At 46.3% G+C, this 16,996-nt stretch overlaps 1 protein-coding gene across 1 annotated transcript in view; it reads left to right on the top strand.

Moving 5' to 3' along the window:
• Positions 1-12,278, top strand: part of sema7a (semaphorin 7A (JohnMiltonHagen blood group)) — a 121,158-nt gene extending 108,880 nt beyond the window's left edge. The window contains exons 11-14 of the mRNA XM_045706116.1: positions 1,089-1,204; positions 8,669-8,814; positions 11,275-11,348; positions 11,514-12,278. Of these exons, the coding sequence (XP_045562072.1) occupies positions 1,089-1,204; positions 8,669-8,814; positions 11,275-11,348; positions 11,514-11,998 (821 nt within the window). The 3' untranslated portion in view covers positions 11,999-12,278. The remainder of the gene's footprint in view (positions 1-1,088; positions 1,205-8,668; positions 8,815-11,274; positions 11,349-11,513) is intronic.
• Positions 12,279-16,996: the final 4,718 nt, after the last annotated feature.

The following is a 16,996-nucleotide window of genomic DNA, read 5'->3' as shown; positions in this document are numbered from 1 at the left end:
GGAGGCTAGTAACAGTAACTAAGGTTCAGGGCAGGGTACTGGGTGGAGGCTAGTAACAGTAACTAAGGTTCAGGGCAGGGTACTGGGTGGAGGCAGGCTAGTAACAGTAACTAAGGTTCAGGGCAGGGTACTGGGTGGAGGCTAGTAACAGTAACTAAGGTTCAGGGCAGGGTACTGGGTGGAGGCCGGCTAGTAACAGTAACTAAGGTTCAGGGCAGGGTACTGGGTGGAGGCTAGTAACAGTAACTAAGGTTCAGGGCAGGGTACTGGGTGGAGGCTAGTAACAGTAACTAAGGTTCAGGGCAGGGGACTGGGTGGAGGCTGGCTAGTAACAGTAACTAAGGTTCAGGGCAGGGTACTGGGTGGAGGCTAGTAACAGTAACTAAGGTTCAGGGCAGGGTACTGGGCGGAGGCTGGCTAGTAACAGTAACTAAGGTTCAGGGCAGGGTACTGGGTGGAGGCTAGTAACAGTAACTAAGGTTCAGGGAAGGGTACTGGGTGGAGGCTAGTAACAGTAACTAAGGTTCAGGGCAGGGTACTGGGTGGAGGCTGGCTAGTAACAGTAACTAAGGTTCAGGGCAGGGTACTGGGTGGAGGCCGGCTAGTAACAGTAACTAAGGTTCAGGGCAGGGTACTGGGCGGAGGCTGGCTAGTAACAGTAACTAAGGTTCAGGGCAGGGTACTGGGTGGAGGCTAGTAACAGTAACTAAGGTTCAGGGCAGGGTACTGGGTGGAGGCTAGTAACAGTAACTAAGGTTCAGGGCAGGGTACTGGGTGGAGGCTGGCTAGTAACAGTAACTAAGGTTCAGGGCAGGGTACTGGGTGGAGGCCGGCTAGTAACAGTAACTAAGGTTCAGGGCAGGGTACTGGGCGGAGGCTGGCTAGTAACAGTAACTAAGGTTCAGGTCAGGGGACTGGGTGGAGGCTGGCTAGAGGTGACTGTTTAACAGTCTGATGGACTGGAGCTTTTTCTCAGTGTCTTCCAGCTCGATCAAGCCAAAGGCTTTTTACTTACTGCCAGGCCTCTGCAAACAGGCCTATTTCAGCTTGTAAATGACTGTTTAACTTTCTGTTATCTCCTTCCCCAGACACTGGAATGATCCACAAGATCTTAAATGATCATTTTAAACCTTTCATCATCTCAGAGACTCGTCTCTCCAACCACTCTGACGTCATCGGATCAATGAAACTGGACTCTAGAAAGGTACTGGCAGGGGTGGCAGGTAGCCTAGAGCGTTGGGCCAGTAACAAATGGTTGCTGGTTCGAATCCCAGAGAAGTGTAGGTGAAAAATCTGTCAATGTACTCTTGAGCCAGGGATTTAACCTTAATTGCTCATGTAAGTCACTCTGGATAAGGGCATCTGATAAATTACTAAAATGAACTGTTATTTTGGATATGACTAGAAGGCTGGTATTCGGAAGAGTGGTGTTACATTTACATTTACATTTTAGTCATTTAGCAGACGCTCTTATCCAGAGCGACTTACAAATTGGTGCATTCACCTATAATATCCAGTGGAACAACCACTTTACAATAGTGCATCTAAATCTTTTAAGGGGGGGGTTAGAAGGATTACTTTATCCTATCCCAGGTATTCCTTGAAGAGGTGGGGTTTCAGGTGTCTCCGGAAGGTGGTGATTGACTCCGCTGTCCTGGCGTCGTGAGGGAGCTTGTTCCACCATTGGGGTGCCAGAGCAGCGAACAGTTTTGACTGGGCTGAGCGGGAACTGTGCTTCCTCAGAGGTAGGGAGGCGAGCAGGCCAGAGGTGGATGAACGGAGTGCCCTTGTTTGGGTGTAGGGCCTGATCAGAGCCTGAAGGTACGGAGGTGCCGTTCCCCTCACAGCTCCGTAGGCAAGCACCATGGTCTTGTAGCGGATGCGAGCTTCGACTGGAAGCCAGTGGAGAGAGCGGAGGAGCGGGGTGACGTGAGAGAACTTGGGAAGGTTGAACACCAGACGGGCTGCGGCGTTCTGGATGAGTTGTAGGGGTTTAATGGCACAGGCAGGGAGCCCAGCCAACAGCGAGTTGCAGTAATCCAGACGGGAGATGACAAGTGCCTGGATTAGGACCTGCGCCGCTTCCTGTGTGAGGCAGGGTCGTACTCTGCGAATGTTGTAGAGCATGAACCTACAGGATCGGGTCACCGCCTTGATGTTGGTGGAGAAACGACAGGGTGTTGTCCAGGGTCACGCCAAGGCTCTTAGCACTCTGGGAGGAGGACACAAGGGAGTTGTCAACCGTGATGGCGAGATCATGGAACGGGCAGTCCTTCCCCGGGAGGAAGAGCAGCTCCGTCTTGCCGAGGTTCAGCTTGAGGTGGTGATCCGTCATCCACACTGATATGTCTGCCAGACATGCAGAGATGCGATTCGCCACCTGGTTGTCAGAAGGGGGGAAAGGAGAAGATTAATTGTGTGTCATCTGCATAGCAATGATATGAGAGACCATGTGAGGATATGACAGAGCCAAGTGACTTGGTGTATAGCGAGAATAGGAGTGGGCCAAGAACAGAGCCCTGGGGGACACCAGTGGTGAGAGCACGTGGTGCGGAGACAGATTCTCGCCACGCCACCTGGTAGGAGCGACCTGTCAGGTAGGACGCAATCCAAGCGTGCGCGGTGCCGGAGATGCCCAACTCGGAGAGGGTGGAGAGGAGGATCTGATGGTTCACGGTATCAAAGGCAGCAGATAGGTCTAGAAGGATGAGAGCAGAGGAGAGAGAGTTAGCTTTAGCAGTGCGGAGAGCCTCCGTGACACAGAGAAGAGCAGTCTCAGTTGAATGCCCAGTCTTGAAACCTGACTGATTAGGATCAAGAAGGTCATTCTGAGAGAGATAGCAAGAGAGCTGGCCAAGCACGGCGCGTTCAAGAGTTTTGGAGAGAAAGGAAAGAAGGGATACTGGCCTGTAGTTGTTGACATCGGAGGGATCGAGTGTAGGTTTTTTCAGAAGGGGTGCAACTCTCGCTCTCTTGAAGACGGAAGGGACGTAGCCAGCGGTCAAGGATGCGTTGATGAGCGAGGTGAGGTAGGGGAGAAGGTCTCCGGAAATGGTCTGGAGAAGAGAGGAGGGGATAGGGTCAAGTGGGCAGGTTGTTGGGCGGCCGGCCGTCACAAGACGCGAGAGTTCATCTGGAGAGAGAGGGGAGAAAGAGGTCAAAGCACAGGGTAGGGCAGTGTGAGCAGGACCAGCAGTGTCGTTTGACTTAGCAAACGAGGATCGGATGTCGTCAACCTTCTTTTCAAAATGGTTGACGAAGTCATCCGCAGAGAGGGAGGAGGGGGGAGGGGAGGAGGATTAAGGAGGGAGGAGAAGGTAGCAAAGAGCTTCCTAGGGTTAGAGGCAGATGCTTGGAGTTTAGAGTGGTAGAAAGTGGCTTTAGCAGCAGAGACAGAAGAGGAAAATGTAGAGAGGAGGGAGTGAAAGGATGCCAGGTCCGCAGGGAGGCGAGTTTTCCTCCATTTCCGCTCGGCTGCCCGGAGCCCTGTTCTGTGAGCTCGCAGTGAGTCGTCGAGCCACGGAGCAGGAGGGGAGGACCGAGCCGGCCTGGAGGATAGGGGACAGAGGAAATCAAAGGATGCAGAGAGGGAGGAGAGGAGGGTTGAGGAGGCAGAATCAGGAGATAGGTTGGAGAAGGTTTGAGCAGAGGGAAGAGATGATAGGATGGAAGAGGAGAGAGTAGCGGGAGAGAGAGAGCGAAGGTTGGGACGGCGCAATACCATCCGAGTAGGGGGAGAGTGAGAAGTGTTGGATGAGAGCGAGAGGGAAAAGGATACAAGGTAGTGGTCGGAGACTTGGAGGGGAGTTGCAATGAGATTAGTGGAAGAACAGCATCTAGTAAAGATGAGGTCAAGCGTATTCAATATAGATATACACTGAGTGTACAGGTTATATGAGATATGACCTAGGTAGGCCCTATGTGATCAGGTTACAGTGCATTCTGAAAGTATTTCAGACCCCTTCACTTTTTCACTTTTTCCTCGTCAATCTACACACAATACCTCATAATGACAAAGCGAAACTGTTTTTTTTTTTAAATGTTTGCACATGTATTAAAAATTTAAAAAACTGAAATATCACATTTACATAAGTATTTAGACCCATTTACTCTGTACTTTGTTGAAGCACTTTTGCCAGCGATTACAGCCTCGAGTCTTCTTGGGTATGACGCTACAAGCTTGGCACACCTGTATTTGGGGAGTTTCTTCCATTCTTCTCTGCAGATCCTCTCAAGCTCTGTCAGGTTGGATGGGGAGCATCGCTGCACAGCTATTTTCAGGTCTCTCCAGAGATGTTCGTTCGGGTTCAAGTCAGTGCTCTGGCTGGGCCACTCAAGGACATTTCAGAGACTTGTCCGGAAGCCACTCCTGCGTTGTCTTGGCTGTTTGCTTAGGGTCGTTGTCCTGTTGGAAGGTGAACCTTCGCCCCAGTCTGAGGTCCTGAGCGCTCTGGAGCAGGTTTTCATCAAGGATCTCTCTGTACTTTGCTCCGTTCATCTTTCCCTCGATCATGACTAGTCTCCCAGTCCCTGCCGCTGAAAAACATCCCCACAGCATGATGCTGCCACCACCATGCTACACCGTAGGGATGGTGCCAGGTTTCCTCCAGACGTGACGCTTGACATTCAGGCCAAAGAGTTCACTCTTGGTTTCATCAGACCAGAGAATCTTGCTTCTCATTGTCTGAGAGTCTTTAAGTGCCTTTTAGCAAACTCCAAGAGGGCTGTCATGTGCCTTTTACTGAGGAGTGGCTTCCGTCTGGCCACTCTACCATAAAGGCCTGATTGGTGGAGTGCTGCAGAGATATTTGCCCTTCTGGATGGTTCTCCCATCTCCACAGAGGAACTCTAGAGCTCTGTCAGAGTGACCATCGGGTTCATGGTCATTTCCCTGACCAAATGGTTCCAATCGTTATTCCAATACATTTTTCTCAAAGGAGATTTTAGAAACGCTTTTAAAATAAGGGCTGTTTTTTTTGTGTGTAGGTTTCCCCTATGGCGTGACGTTTTGATAACCATGTAAAAACCTCTCTCGGACAAGGTGACTTTTTTAACAAAACATTCGGCTCTATTTACTCTCAGATTCTAAAACGCTAATGAGCATCAAAGTAGACATCATGCAAAACTACAAATCCCAGCATGCTCCTGCACGTCATCTCTCGCTGGAACCTTCGCTAACAGGTATTGTGTCAATTTAAAACTTGACGAGACAATTCACCAGAATTGTCAATTTAAAGAAATCTAGCCCCAAAAAAATGTCTTCACTCAATTTAGCTAACATAAGATAGTTAATCCAGATATTCTTACCGATACCGCGATTCAGCAGTCTGGTCCTGATAATCATGGTATTTGTAGTTCTTTATGATAGCCACATTAGCCGCAGCTAATTATCATGGGTAAGCCTACACGAAACACAGCCATTATTTTTAACTGTTTCTAAAATCCCCAATGGGAAAAACGGATGGTGGAAAAATTATTGGAGAAGGCACAGTGATGCCGAAACATTGGTGGTTTACCCAACAAATTACTACGAGTTTATTTATATAGTGTGCGACTCTCTTTATGTATTTAAAAAAAAAAAAAAACGATTGGAACCATTTCCTTGTTTGACTGCTAGGTTTGATGGGTATTATGACTCTATACGCCTCAAACCCCATGAACGCGATGGAAACCGGTGGTACCAGAGGGGCAAACCCCTAAAAGTGTAAGCCTTGGGGTTTGATAAAATATTGAATTTGGCCTATGTAGCCCATAGAAACTCATTGAATACACATTCATAAATGGCTCAACAGAGTAAAAAAATGAATCACAAGGAATAAGGTTTTGAAGTATCTAGGAAATACAAGAAAGTTCAGGATATATATATATTTTTTTTGAACACATATTTAACCCCCTTTTTTTGGCACAAAACTACTTCCATACCTCCATTAATTTTTTTAACCGGTACCGGGTTACCTTCAGATTAGTCCTGTGACACTTTTGGGGTCATAGAGCAAAACAGAGAGAGACATGAAAGTCTCATCTTTCCATCGAGTGGTCACAATCAATATTAGTTTTGTAGCCCAAACCGTTCTGATGCTACAGATGTTTTCGGGAGGAAAAAAAAACAGTTTTCCGGGATGTCTCCTGGTCTGACAAACCGCTGGTAGCTCTGCCACTTTCCACCGCGGATGCGGAAGGACGGCGTAGATGGGGTGCTGTGGATTCAAGACACAGCCCATGAAAACAGTTGAAATAGTCTCCTGTAAACAGAGACAGGAGTGCACAGGAGCTGGGAGACATCCGACCAATGACCAAAGCCATCTCTGCGTCCCGCTACTCAGACTCAGCCGAGGTACAGGTTACCCGGGAGAGGAAGTCACTATCGGAAATACCAAGCCCTCTAAAGAATGCTACACGATTATCAATAGAACCTGAGGGTGGATTAGTAAGGGAACACTGCCAGCTATCCTCTAGTCCCGCACACACAAACCGATTCGAGTGAGGGCAGCTTGAGTCATAGAAGACAGCCAACGTGAGTATCTTTGAAATCATTGGTGCACGGTCGCGAACCTGAACCCGACTTCTTAGGTTTTGTGGTTTCGGATGCGTTACATCGTATCCAAACTGGCCGTGCGCGTGGGACATCATGCTCAAATTGATTTTGTCCCCCCCCCACATCAAACGCGCTCACGACATGCAGGTTGAAATATCAAAACAAACTCTGAACCAAATTATATTCATTTGGTGACAGGTCGAAAAGCATTAAACATTTATGGCAATTTAGCTAGCTTGAAGTTGCTAGCAACTTTTTCTTGGGATATAAAGGTTGAGTTGTTATTTTATCTGAAATGCACAAGGTCCTCTACTCCGACAATTAATCCACACATAAAACGGTCAACCAAATCGTTTCTAGTCATCTCTCCTCCTTCCAGGCTTTTTCGTCTTTGGACTTTATATGGCGATCGGCATCTAAACTTTCACAGTATTACCACGACGACCGACCGAACTCAGTTCATCTTTCAATCACCCACGTGGGTATAACCAATGAGGAGATGGGAGAAGCAGGACTTGCAGCGCGTTCAGCGTCACAAATAGAACTGACTTCTATTTTAGCACTTGGAAACGCAGACGCTCGTTGGTGCGCTCCCAATAATTGACTAACGTATGTTTTACATTTATTTTTGCAATGCTCATGCACGCGACGCGATTTGTGTGGTCAGCGTGTTAGCCACCTTACTTATTGCTATAACTAGGCCAAGAAATTCAAAGAATAAGGAATTGTTGGTGATTAGGAAACTTATGAGAACCATACAAACGTTAGCACACAACGTCCAGGGGGTGAGCAAGCTCTACCACTAAGGGACGGTTTAGTTGGCACACAATAAACCAGTCTCGTGTTCTTGTTTACACCGAGGCGAAGAGCACAACAATGAAATAAATTAATCCGAGCCTCAAACGTACCAAAACCGTCCGTGCGCATATTGATTGTGTGTGTGTGCCCCCTCCCCCCCCCCACACACACCAAACTGCGATCACAACACGCAGGTTGAAATATCGCGACGCGAGCAGGGTGGTCAGCGTGTCACGCGGAGCTTCCAGCGAGGCACGGATTTCATTGGTCTTGTCTGGCGTGATTTTAGTTCTTTCAACTGAAGTCGAAGGAGTCTGATTCCCTATAGGGGGAGCCGTCATTAGCCGCGTTGTTATTCACAATATACTGTATACCATGGGCTCGAGTGCCTTGTTGCTTTTACAAACCAGTAATTATTTTAACCCCCATCAGGTTGATGTCCACGTCCGCATGGAAATCAAATTAGCATAAATAATAATAATAATATCCCCTTAACAATCTGTCATTTTATCTTTTTTGTTGCATTGGGATGCATCTCAATCCACGACATCCACCAATATCTCAGTTCCACATCTTTTTTTTAATGTTTTTATTTTTGTTATTTAACCTTCATTTAACTAGGCAAGTCAGTTAAGATTTACAATGATGGCTTACCCCTGGCCAAACCCGGTCGACGCTGGGCCAATTGTCCGCCGCCCTATGGGACTCCTGATCACTGCCCGGTTGTGATACGGCCCGGGATCGAACCAGGGTCTGTAGTGACGCCTATAGCACTGAGATGCAGTTCCTTAGACTGCTGCGCCACTCGGGAGGTGAAAAGTGGCAGAACTAGAGCGCTGTTTGTCAGACCATGATACATCCCCCCCCCCAAAAAAATGGGCCTTCTCACAATATCGTCTGTAGCGTCCGAACGTTTAAGCCTACATTTACATTTTTACGTTTTAGTCATTTAGCAGACGCTCTTATCCAGAGCGACTTACAGTATAGTGAGCCTACACACTATTATGACCCCTGGAAAGATAACAGTCTCACGAACACAATGGTGCTCTCCATTTTGCTTTACGACCTCCCCAAGTGTCAGGAGACTCATCTGAAATCGTTAACGCCGATCTGCCAACTTCTGTCTGTGGCATCCAAACAGTTTGGGCTACACACTAATATGACCCCCCCTCTGTGGAAAGTGTTTGTTTAAGCTAATTAGCAGTAAGCCCCAAAAAAGACAGGGCTTAGACTCTGATGGTATTATTAAGATAGATATTGTTGAAATGTGATATATATATATATATGTGATGGGATGTTTTTAGTATTAACTAGCATCTTTCTGTCGATGTGCAGAGGAAGCTGATGGTGAGTTTGTCGGAGCAGATCTCCATTCTGGACCTCCAGAGGTGTCAGGACTATAACCGATCCTGTGCTGAGTGTGTTCTGGCCAGAGACCCGTACTGCGCCTGGACAGAGGCTGGGTGCAAACCCACCGTCCCGTAAGCCTAATGCTTCCTCTTTGGCTCCCACCGTCCCGTAAGCCTAATGCTTCCTCTTTGGCTCCCACCGTCCCGTAAGCCTAATGCTTCCTCTTTGGCTCCCACCGTCCCGTAAGCCTAATGCTTCCTCTTTGGCTCCCACCGTCCCGTAAGTCTAATGCTTCCTCTTTGGCTCCCACCGTCCCGTAAGTCTAATGTTACCTCTTTGGCTCCTCTTCAAATGACCAAGCATGGCTGTCCCATAAAGCTGTATCTTTCAACCAAGGTTATTAATAAGCCCTTTTTACTGCAGCAGTTTTTCACAAAGTGCATTTTACAGTAAACGGCCTAGACCGCAAAGAGCCTTTTACATACCCAGGCCAAAGAATGAATGACAAAGCATCCTTCGCTCGTGCTGCCAAACATACCCTCGTAAAACGATCCTACCGATCCTCGTCTTCAGTGATGTCATTTACAAAATAGCCTCCAACACTCTACTCCACAAACTGGATGTAGTCTATCACAGTGCCATCCGTTTTGTCACCAAAGCCCCATATACTACCCACCACTGCGACCTGTACGCTCTCGTTGGCTGGCCCTCGCTTCGTACTCGTCGCCAAACCCACTGGCTCCAGGTCATCTATAAGTCTTTGCTAGGTAAAGCTCCGCCTTATATCAGCTCACATGTCACCATAGCAACACCCACTCGTAGCACGCGCTCCAGCAGGTATATCTCTCTGGTCATCCCCAAAGCCAACTCCTCCTTTTGCCGCCTTTCCTTCCAGTTCTCTGCTGCCAGTGACTGGAACAAACTGCAAAAATCACTGAAGCTGGAGACTCATATCTCCCTCACTAGCTTTAAGCACCAGCTGTCAGAGCAGCTCACCGATCACTGCACCTGTACATAGCCCATCTGTAAACAGCCCATCTATCTACCTACCTCATCCCCATACTGTATTTATTTATTTATCTTGCTCCTTTGCACCCCAGTATCTCTACTTGCACGTTCATCTTCTGCACATCTACCATTCCAGTGTTTTACTTGCTATATTGTATTTACTTTGCCACCATGGCCTTTTTTGCCTTTACCTCCCTTATCTCACATCATTTGCTCACATTGTATATAGACTTATTTTTCTACTGTATTACTGACTGTATGATTGTTTTACTCCATGTGTAACTCTGTGTTGTTGTATGTGTCGAACTGCTTTGCTTTATCTTGGCCAGGTTTCAGTTGTAAATGAGAACTTGTTCTCAACTGGTCTACCTGGTTAAATAAAAGTTAAATAAATAAATAAATAATAAAAAAAGAGCCTTTTACAGTAACCAGCCTAGACCCCAAAGAGCCTTTTACAGTAACCGGCCTAGACCCCAAAGAGCCTTTTACAGTAACCGGCCTAGACCCCAAAGAGCCTTTTACAGTAACCAGCCTAGACCCCAAAGAGCCTTTTACAGTAACCAGCCTAGACCCCAAAGAGCCTTTTACAGTAACCGGCCTAGACCCCAAAGAGCCTTTTACAGTAACCGGCCTAGACCCCAAAGAGCCTTTTACAGTAACCGGCCTAGACCCCAAAGAGCCTTTTACAGTAACCAGCCTAGACCCCAAAGAGCCTTTTACAGTAACCAGCCTAGACCCCAAAGAGCCTTTTACAGTAACCGGCCTAGACCCCAAAGAGCCTTTTACAGTAACCGGCCTAGACCCCAAAGAGCCTTTTACAGTAACCGGCCTAGACCCCAAAGAGCCTTTTACAGTAACCAGCCTAGACCCCAAAGAGCCTTTTACAGTAACCAGCCTAGACCCCAAAGAGCCTTTTACAGTAACCGGCCTAGACCCCAAAGAGCCTTTTACAGTAACCGGCCTAGACCCCAAAGAGCCTTTTACAGTAACCGGCCTAGACCCCAAAGAGCCTTTTACAGTAACCGGCCTAGACCCCAAAGAGCCTTTTACAGTAACCGGCCTAGACACCAAAGAGCCTTTTACAGTAACTGACCTAGACCCCAAAGAGCCTTTTACAGTAACCGGCCTAGACCCCAAAGAGCCTTTTACAGTAACCGGCCTAGACCCCAAAGAGCCTTTTACAGTAACCAGCCTAGACCCCAAAGAGCCTTTTACAGTAACCGGCCTAGACCCCAAAGAGCCTTTTACAGTAACCGGCCTAGACCCCAAAGAGCCTTTTACAGTAACCAGCCTAGACCCCAAAGAGCCTTTTACAGTAACCGGCCTAGACCCCAAAGAGCCTTTTACAGTAACCGGCCTAGACCCCAAAGAGCCTTTTACAGTAACCAGCCTAGACCCCAAAGAGCCTTTTACAGTAACCAGCCTAGACCCCAAAGAGCCTTTTACAGTAACTGGCAGGATCACTTTTGGTTCTTCTTTATATACCTAGCATTGCTGTCTACTGTATCTAAACTGATATAGCGTTAGTGATAGTCTTAGTGAACTGAATGTTGTGATTAAAATGTTGTTTTTTCTTTCCATAGGGGAGGCATTCAAAATATCGATGGAGGAGAAACTAATGTGTGCCTTAAAACAGCAGAAGTTAAAATACCAGAAGGTATACTGTACATCGACGTCTCACACACTGATAATAATATAATTCAGTCAATCAGTCAATCTGATGCCTGGACCACTGTTAGTTGATTTGGAATGTATTGAATGAATAGGCTCGATTTTTCATTCCCCTACTTTGTTAAATACATTTCTCCAACTCTTTCTCCAGAACCAAAGAAGCCCACCACCAACAGGACCAGACGTAACACCCAGCCCTCCGGGCCGCCCTCCTCGTCGCTGAACGCCCTCGGCGCATCGGTCCACTCTGTGCCCCTGGACGTCCCCTTCTACCTGTCCTGTCCCGTAGACTCCTACCACGCCCACTACAGCTGGGAACACCTGGGCAAGACACTCCCCTGTCTGAGGCTACAGGCCAGCTGTCTCCATCTCATCCCCTCCATGCAGACAGAGCACTATGGGCACTATCAGTGTGTCTCAAAGGAGAGAGACTATACCAGGGTGGTGAGGGTGGTCCGAGCTACACAGCTGCTGAGTAACCACAACCCAAGCGTAATCAGCAGGCCTGCCAGACCGGTGAGACCCGCCAGTACTGACGTACAGGACTCTGAGAACAACGGAGCGGTTATGGTAATGCAGGCGGGATGTTTCGTGACCTTTGCAGCTTTGCACGTTGTCGTGCAACTTCTGCAATAAATCACGTCCACGTGGATTTCATCGTGATATGACCCTTTTACATCTGTACTCTGTAACGGATCTACAGCGCATTCAGAAAGTATTCAGACCCCCTTGACCTTTTTTCCACATTCTGTTGCGTTACAGGCTTATTCTAAAATGGATTAAATAAAAATAAATATCCTCATCAATCTACACACAATACCCCATAATGTCAAGGCAAAAACAGGTTTCTAAAAATGTTTTGCTAATGTATTAAAAATCAGAAATACCTTATTTACATAAGTATTCAGACCCTTTGCTATGAGACTTTAAATTGAGCTCAGGTGCATCCTGTTTCCATTGATCATCCTTGAGATGTTTCTACAACTTGATTGGAGTCCACCTGTTGTCAATTCAATTGATTGGACATGATTTGGAAAGGCACACACCTGTCTATATAAGGTCCCACAGTTGACAGTTCATGTCAGAGTAAAAACCAGGCCATGAGGTCGAAGGAATTGTCCGTAGAGCTCTGGGACAGGATTGTGTCGAGGCACAGATCTGGGGAAGGATACCAAAAAATGTCTGCAGCATCGAAGGTCCCCAAGAACACAGTGGCCTCCATCGTTCTTAAATGGAAGAAGTTTGGAACTGCTAAGACTCTTCGTAGAGCTGGCCGCCCGACCAAACTGAGCAATCGGGGGAGAAGGGCCTTTGTCAGGGAGGTGACCAAGAACCAGATGGTCACTCTGACAGCGCTCCAGAGTTCCTCTGTGGAGATGGGAGAACCTTCCAGAAGGACAACCATCTCTGTAGCACTCCACCAATCAGGCCTTTATGGTAGAGTGGCCAGACGGAAGCCACTCCTCAGTAAAAGGCACATGACAGCCCGCTTGGAGTTTGCTAAAATGCACTTAAAGGACTCTCAGACCATGAGAAACAATATTGAACTTGAAACAATCATGTCTGCAGGAAACCTGGCACCATCCCTACGCTGAAGCATGGAGGTGGCAGCATCATGCTGTGGGAATGTTTTTCAACGGCAGGGAATGGGAGACTAGTCAGGATTGAGGGAAAGATGAACGGAGCAAAGTACAGAGAGATCCTTGATGAAAACCTGTTCCAGAGCACTCAGGACCTCAGACTGGGGCGAAGGTTCACCTTCCAACAGGACAACTATCCTAAGCACACAGCCAAGACAACACAGGAGTGGTTTCCGGACAAGTCTCTGAATGTCCTTCAGTGGCCCTGCCAGAGCCCAGACTTGAACCCTAATGAACATCTCTGGAGAGACCTGAAAATAGCTGTGCAGCGACGCTCCCCATCCAACCTGACAGATCTTGAGAGGATCTGCAGAGAAGAATGGGAGAAACTCCCCAAATACAGGTGTGCCAAGCTCGTAGCGTCATACCCAAGAAAACTCGAGGCTGTAATCGCAGCCAAAGGTGCTTCAACAAAGTACTGAGTAAAGGGTCTGAATACTTATGTAAATGTGATATTTCAGTTTTATTTTTGTTTTTTTTGCAAACCTGTTTTTCGCTTTGTCATTATGGGGTTTTGTGTGTAGACTGCTGAGTAAAAAGAAGCTATTTCATCCATTTTAGAATAAGGCTGTAATGTAAAAAAAACAAAAAGGAAAAAGTCAAGGGATCTGAATACTTTCCGAAGGCATAAGGGGGGTGGGGGGTTATGGGAGAAAGTTTAACTTTCTAAAAGGGGATGTTAGATAGCAGGAGCCAGAGCACTTTCTTTACCGCTTTTGTTAGATAGCAGCAGGACTCTTGGTGGAAGGAAAAATCCCTCCAGAAATAACCACATGATCCAGGGCAGAAGGCTCAGGATAAGAGTAGTTAGGGACAGTTATATTGTTAGTCACTTGGGGGTAAACAGGTTTAAAAGAGGCTCTGTCGTACAGACTCCCGTCGCGTTAGCATGGTCCAGCGCTACTGACTCTGTCATAGTACTGACTCTGTGTATTTGTTGTAAGCCCTGGCCTTTTGTACCCACTGAGACTTGGCAATGACATGCGACAGCTTGGCCCAGATCCAGACACACCCTCTGATAACAGTTGAGATATGGTAAGGGGAAAGGGTGGGGTGGTCTCTAGGGCGAAACAACAAGAGAATAGTTAACACTAACCCTTTTCCTGAGAAATATCAAAATCAAAATGTATTTATATAGCCCTTCTTACATCAGCTGATATCTCAAAGTGCTGTACAGAAACCCAGCCTAAAACCTCAAACAGCAAGCAATGCAGGTGTAGAAGCAAATATTCCTGAGAGATGGACTCTTCACAACATCAACACGTCGCAGTATCATCCTCCTCCTCCATGTGTCATTGAGTTATGAGGCTGAACACACTCACAGAAGCGTGCACACACACACACGCACACATAGACACGCAACCACCCAAGTGCTTGTGGGTAAATCATGTTTTTGGCACCACAAGGATGGAGCAGGACTGAATAAGGACAACTGGGTCTGTATCAGTGGAGGAAGAGGAGGACCATCCTCCTCAGGGACCATACAGACTTGATAGACCAGTGAGCAACAGCATTTTTATTTATTAAATATATATATATATATATATATATCTATTTCACCTTTATTTAACCAGGTAGGCAAGTTGAGAACAAGTTCTCATTTACAACTGCGACCTGGCCAAGATAAAGCAAAGCAGTGCGACACAAACAACAACACAGAGTTACACATGGAATAAACAAATGTACAGTCAATAATACAGTAGAAAAATCTATGTACAGTGAGTGCAAATGAGGTAAGATTAGGGAGGTAAGGCAATAAATAGGCCGTAGTGGAGAAGTAATTCCAATTTAGCAATTAAACACTGGAGTGATAGATGTGCAGAAGATGAATGTGCAAGTAGAGATACTGGGGTGCAAAGGAGCAAGATAAATAAATAAATACAGTATGGGGATGAGGTAGTTGGATGGGCTGTTTACAGATGGGCTATGTACAGGTGCAGTGATCTGTGAGCTGCTCTGATAGCTGATGCTTAAAGTTAGTGAGGGAGATATGAGTCTCCAGCTTCAGTGATTTTTGCAATTTGTTCTAGTCATTGGCAGCAGAGAACTGGAAGGAAAGGCGGCCGAAGGAGGAATTGGCTTTGGGGATGACCAGAGAGATATACCTGCTGGAGCGCGTGCTACGGGTGGGTGTTGCTATGGTGACCATTGAGCTGAGATAAGGTGGGGATTTGCCTAGCAAAGACTTATAGATGACCTGGAGCCAGTGGGTTTGGCGACTAACATGTAGCGAGGACCAGCCAACGAGAGCATACAGGTCGCAGTGGTGGGTAGTATATGAGGCTTTGGTGACAAAACGGATGGCACTGTGATAGACTACATCCAGTTTGTTGAGTAGAGTGTTGGAGGCTATTTTGTAAATGACATTGCCGAAGTCGAGGATTGGTAGGATGGTCAGTTTTACGAGGATATGTTTGGCAGCATGAGTGAAGGATGCTTTGTTGCGAAATAGGAATCCGATTCTAGATTTAATTTTGGATTGGAGATGCTTAATGTGAGTCTGGAAGGAGAGTTTACAGTCTAACCAGACACCCAGGTATTTGCAGTTAGCCTGTCATAATATCAAACAGTATGTTGTTTGTTTTATTTATTTATTGGTTTATTTATTGGTTCCACCTTTAATCAACATCAATATTACGATAATTCAACATCCATGTAAATGTGCCGGGGTTAGCCAAAAGCTAATTAGCACCAGGACAGGTAAGGACAATTTACACAGCAGCTATACACATACTCACTAAAACAATACAAAATACCAATACATTACATCCAATAATATATAATATATCATTCTAACGACAAGAACAAGTCCATCATCAACCGTCGTCTGACATATGAGGAACCATCGATAACTCGTGTGTACAGGTTTGGATAGATTTTAGCCGTGTTTTCAATTTACATATAAAAGTGCGGTAATCAGTGCAGCTTCTCAAGTCCGTGGGCGTTGCATTTCCAGCATATTGTAGCTCTAATAGAGAAGAGCCTTTTGGCCGATTTTACTGTGTGGAAAAGGGATAACGTTTCCCCCTCCTAGTTACTGCCTCTTGTTATCCTGGAGGTGCTTTCCTTGAGCATGACATGCCGGTTAAGGGGTGGAGGGCCAAGACCATGCAGGATCTTAAAGACAAGGCTTGCATCTACATACTGCTTTAAGTTATCCAGACTAAATAAATTATGTTTGTAAATGACAATGGTGGTAAACTGTTTGGTTTATTATCATACATATTCAGTGTTTGTTTGTTAGAGTTTAGAGTTTCAATTGGTTTCAGAATCGTAGCTCCTGCTTGTGAGGCAATATCTCAGATGTGAGAAGATCCCAGCGTGCAGGAAGGCAGGAACGGTCTGATGAACCTAAAGTTGGATATTATGAAAAACAAAGTACAGTTTTCAACAGAGAGTTCATCTTGTAGATTACCGTCATATTTTAATGACAGAGCAGTGTCTGATTTGGGAGCTATTATTTTCTGTGTCATTTAATCACTTGTGTCACTTTAAACCCTCCATAGTCCTTCACTGGAATCAACATGTCCCCACATTTAAACCCTTCATAGTCACATTTACATTTGAGTCATTTTAGCAGACACTCTTATCCAGAGCGACTTACAGTAGTGAATTCATTTCATACATTTTTTTTTTTATTATTATTATTTTTCTTCCCGTAATGGTCCCCCCGTGGGAATCGAACCCACAACCCTGGCGTTGCAAAACACCATGCTCTACCAACTGAGCCACACGGGACCACATTGTCCTCAAATGGAGTCAACATGTCTCACAGGAATAGAGTAGGACTCATCCATGTAATCACAAAGGTCACAGCAACAAAGGGGTTCTGGATCAAACAGACTCCCTCTCCTTTTCCTTTGTTTTGAGTTTGGTTCGGTTGTTCCTTCATTTGGTTAGCCCTTGTCCCAAGAGGATGGTCAAAGGAAAACATTTTGGAATGACTTGTACATTTTTTGAGGGGGTTTCTCACCATTAGCTAAGAAATAAATGC

The sequence above is a fragment of the Salmo salar genome, chromosome ssa23, assembly GCF_905237065.1.
Source record: "Salmo salar chromosome ssa23, Ssal_v3.1, whole genome shotgun sequence".
NCBI lineage: Eukaryota > Metazoa > Chordata > Actinopteri > Salmoniformes > Salmonidae > Salmo > Salmo salar.
Note: the sequence above shows the minus strand (reverse complement) of the source record. Positions and strands in the feature narration are given on the sequence as shown.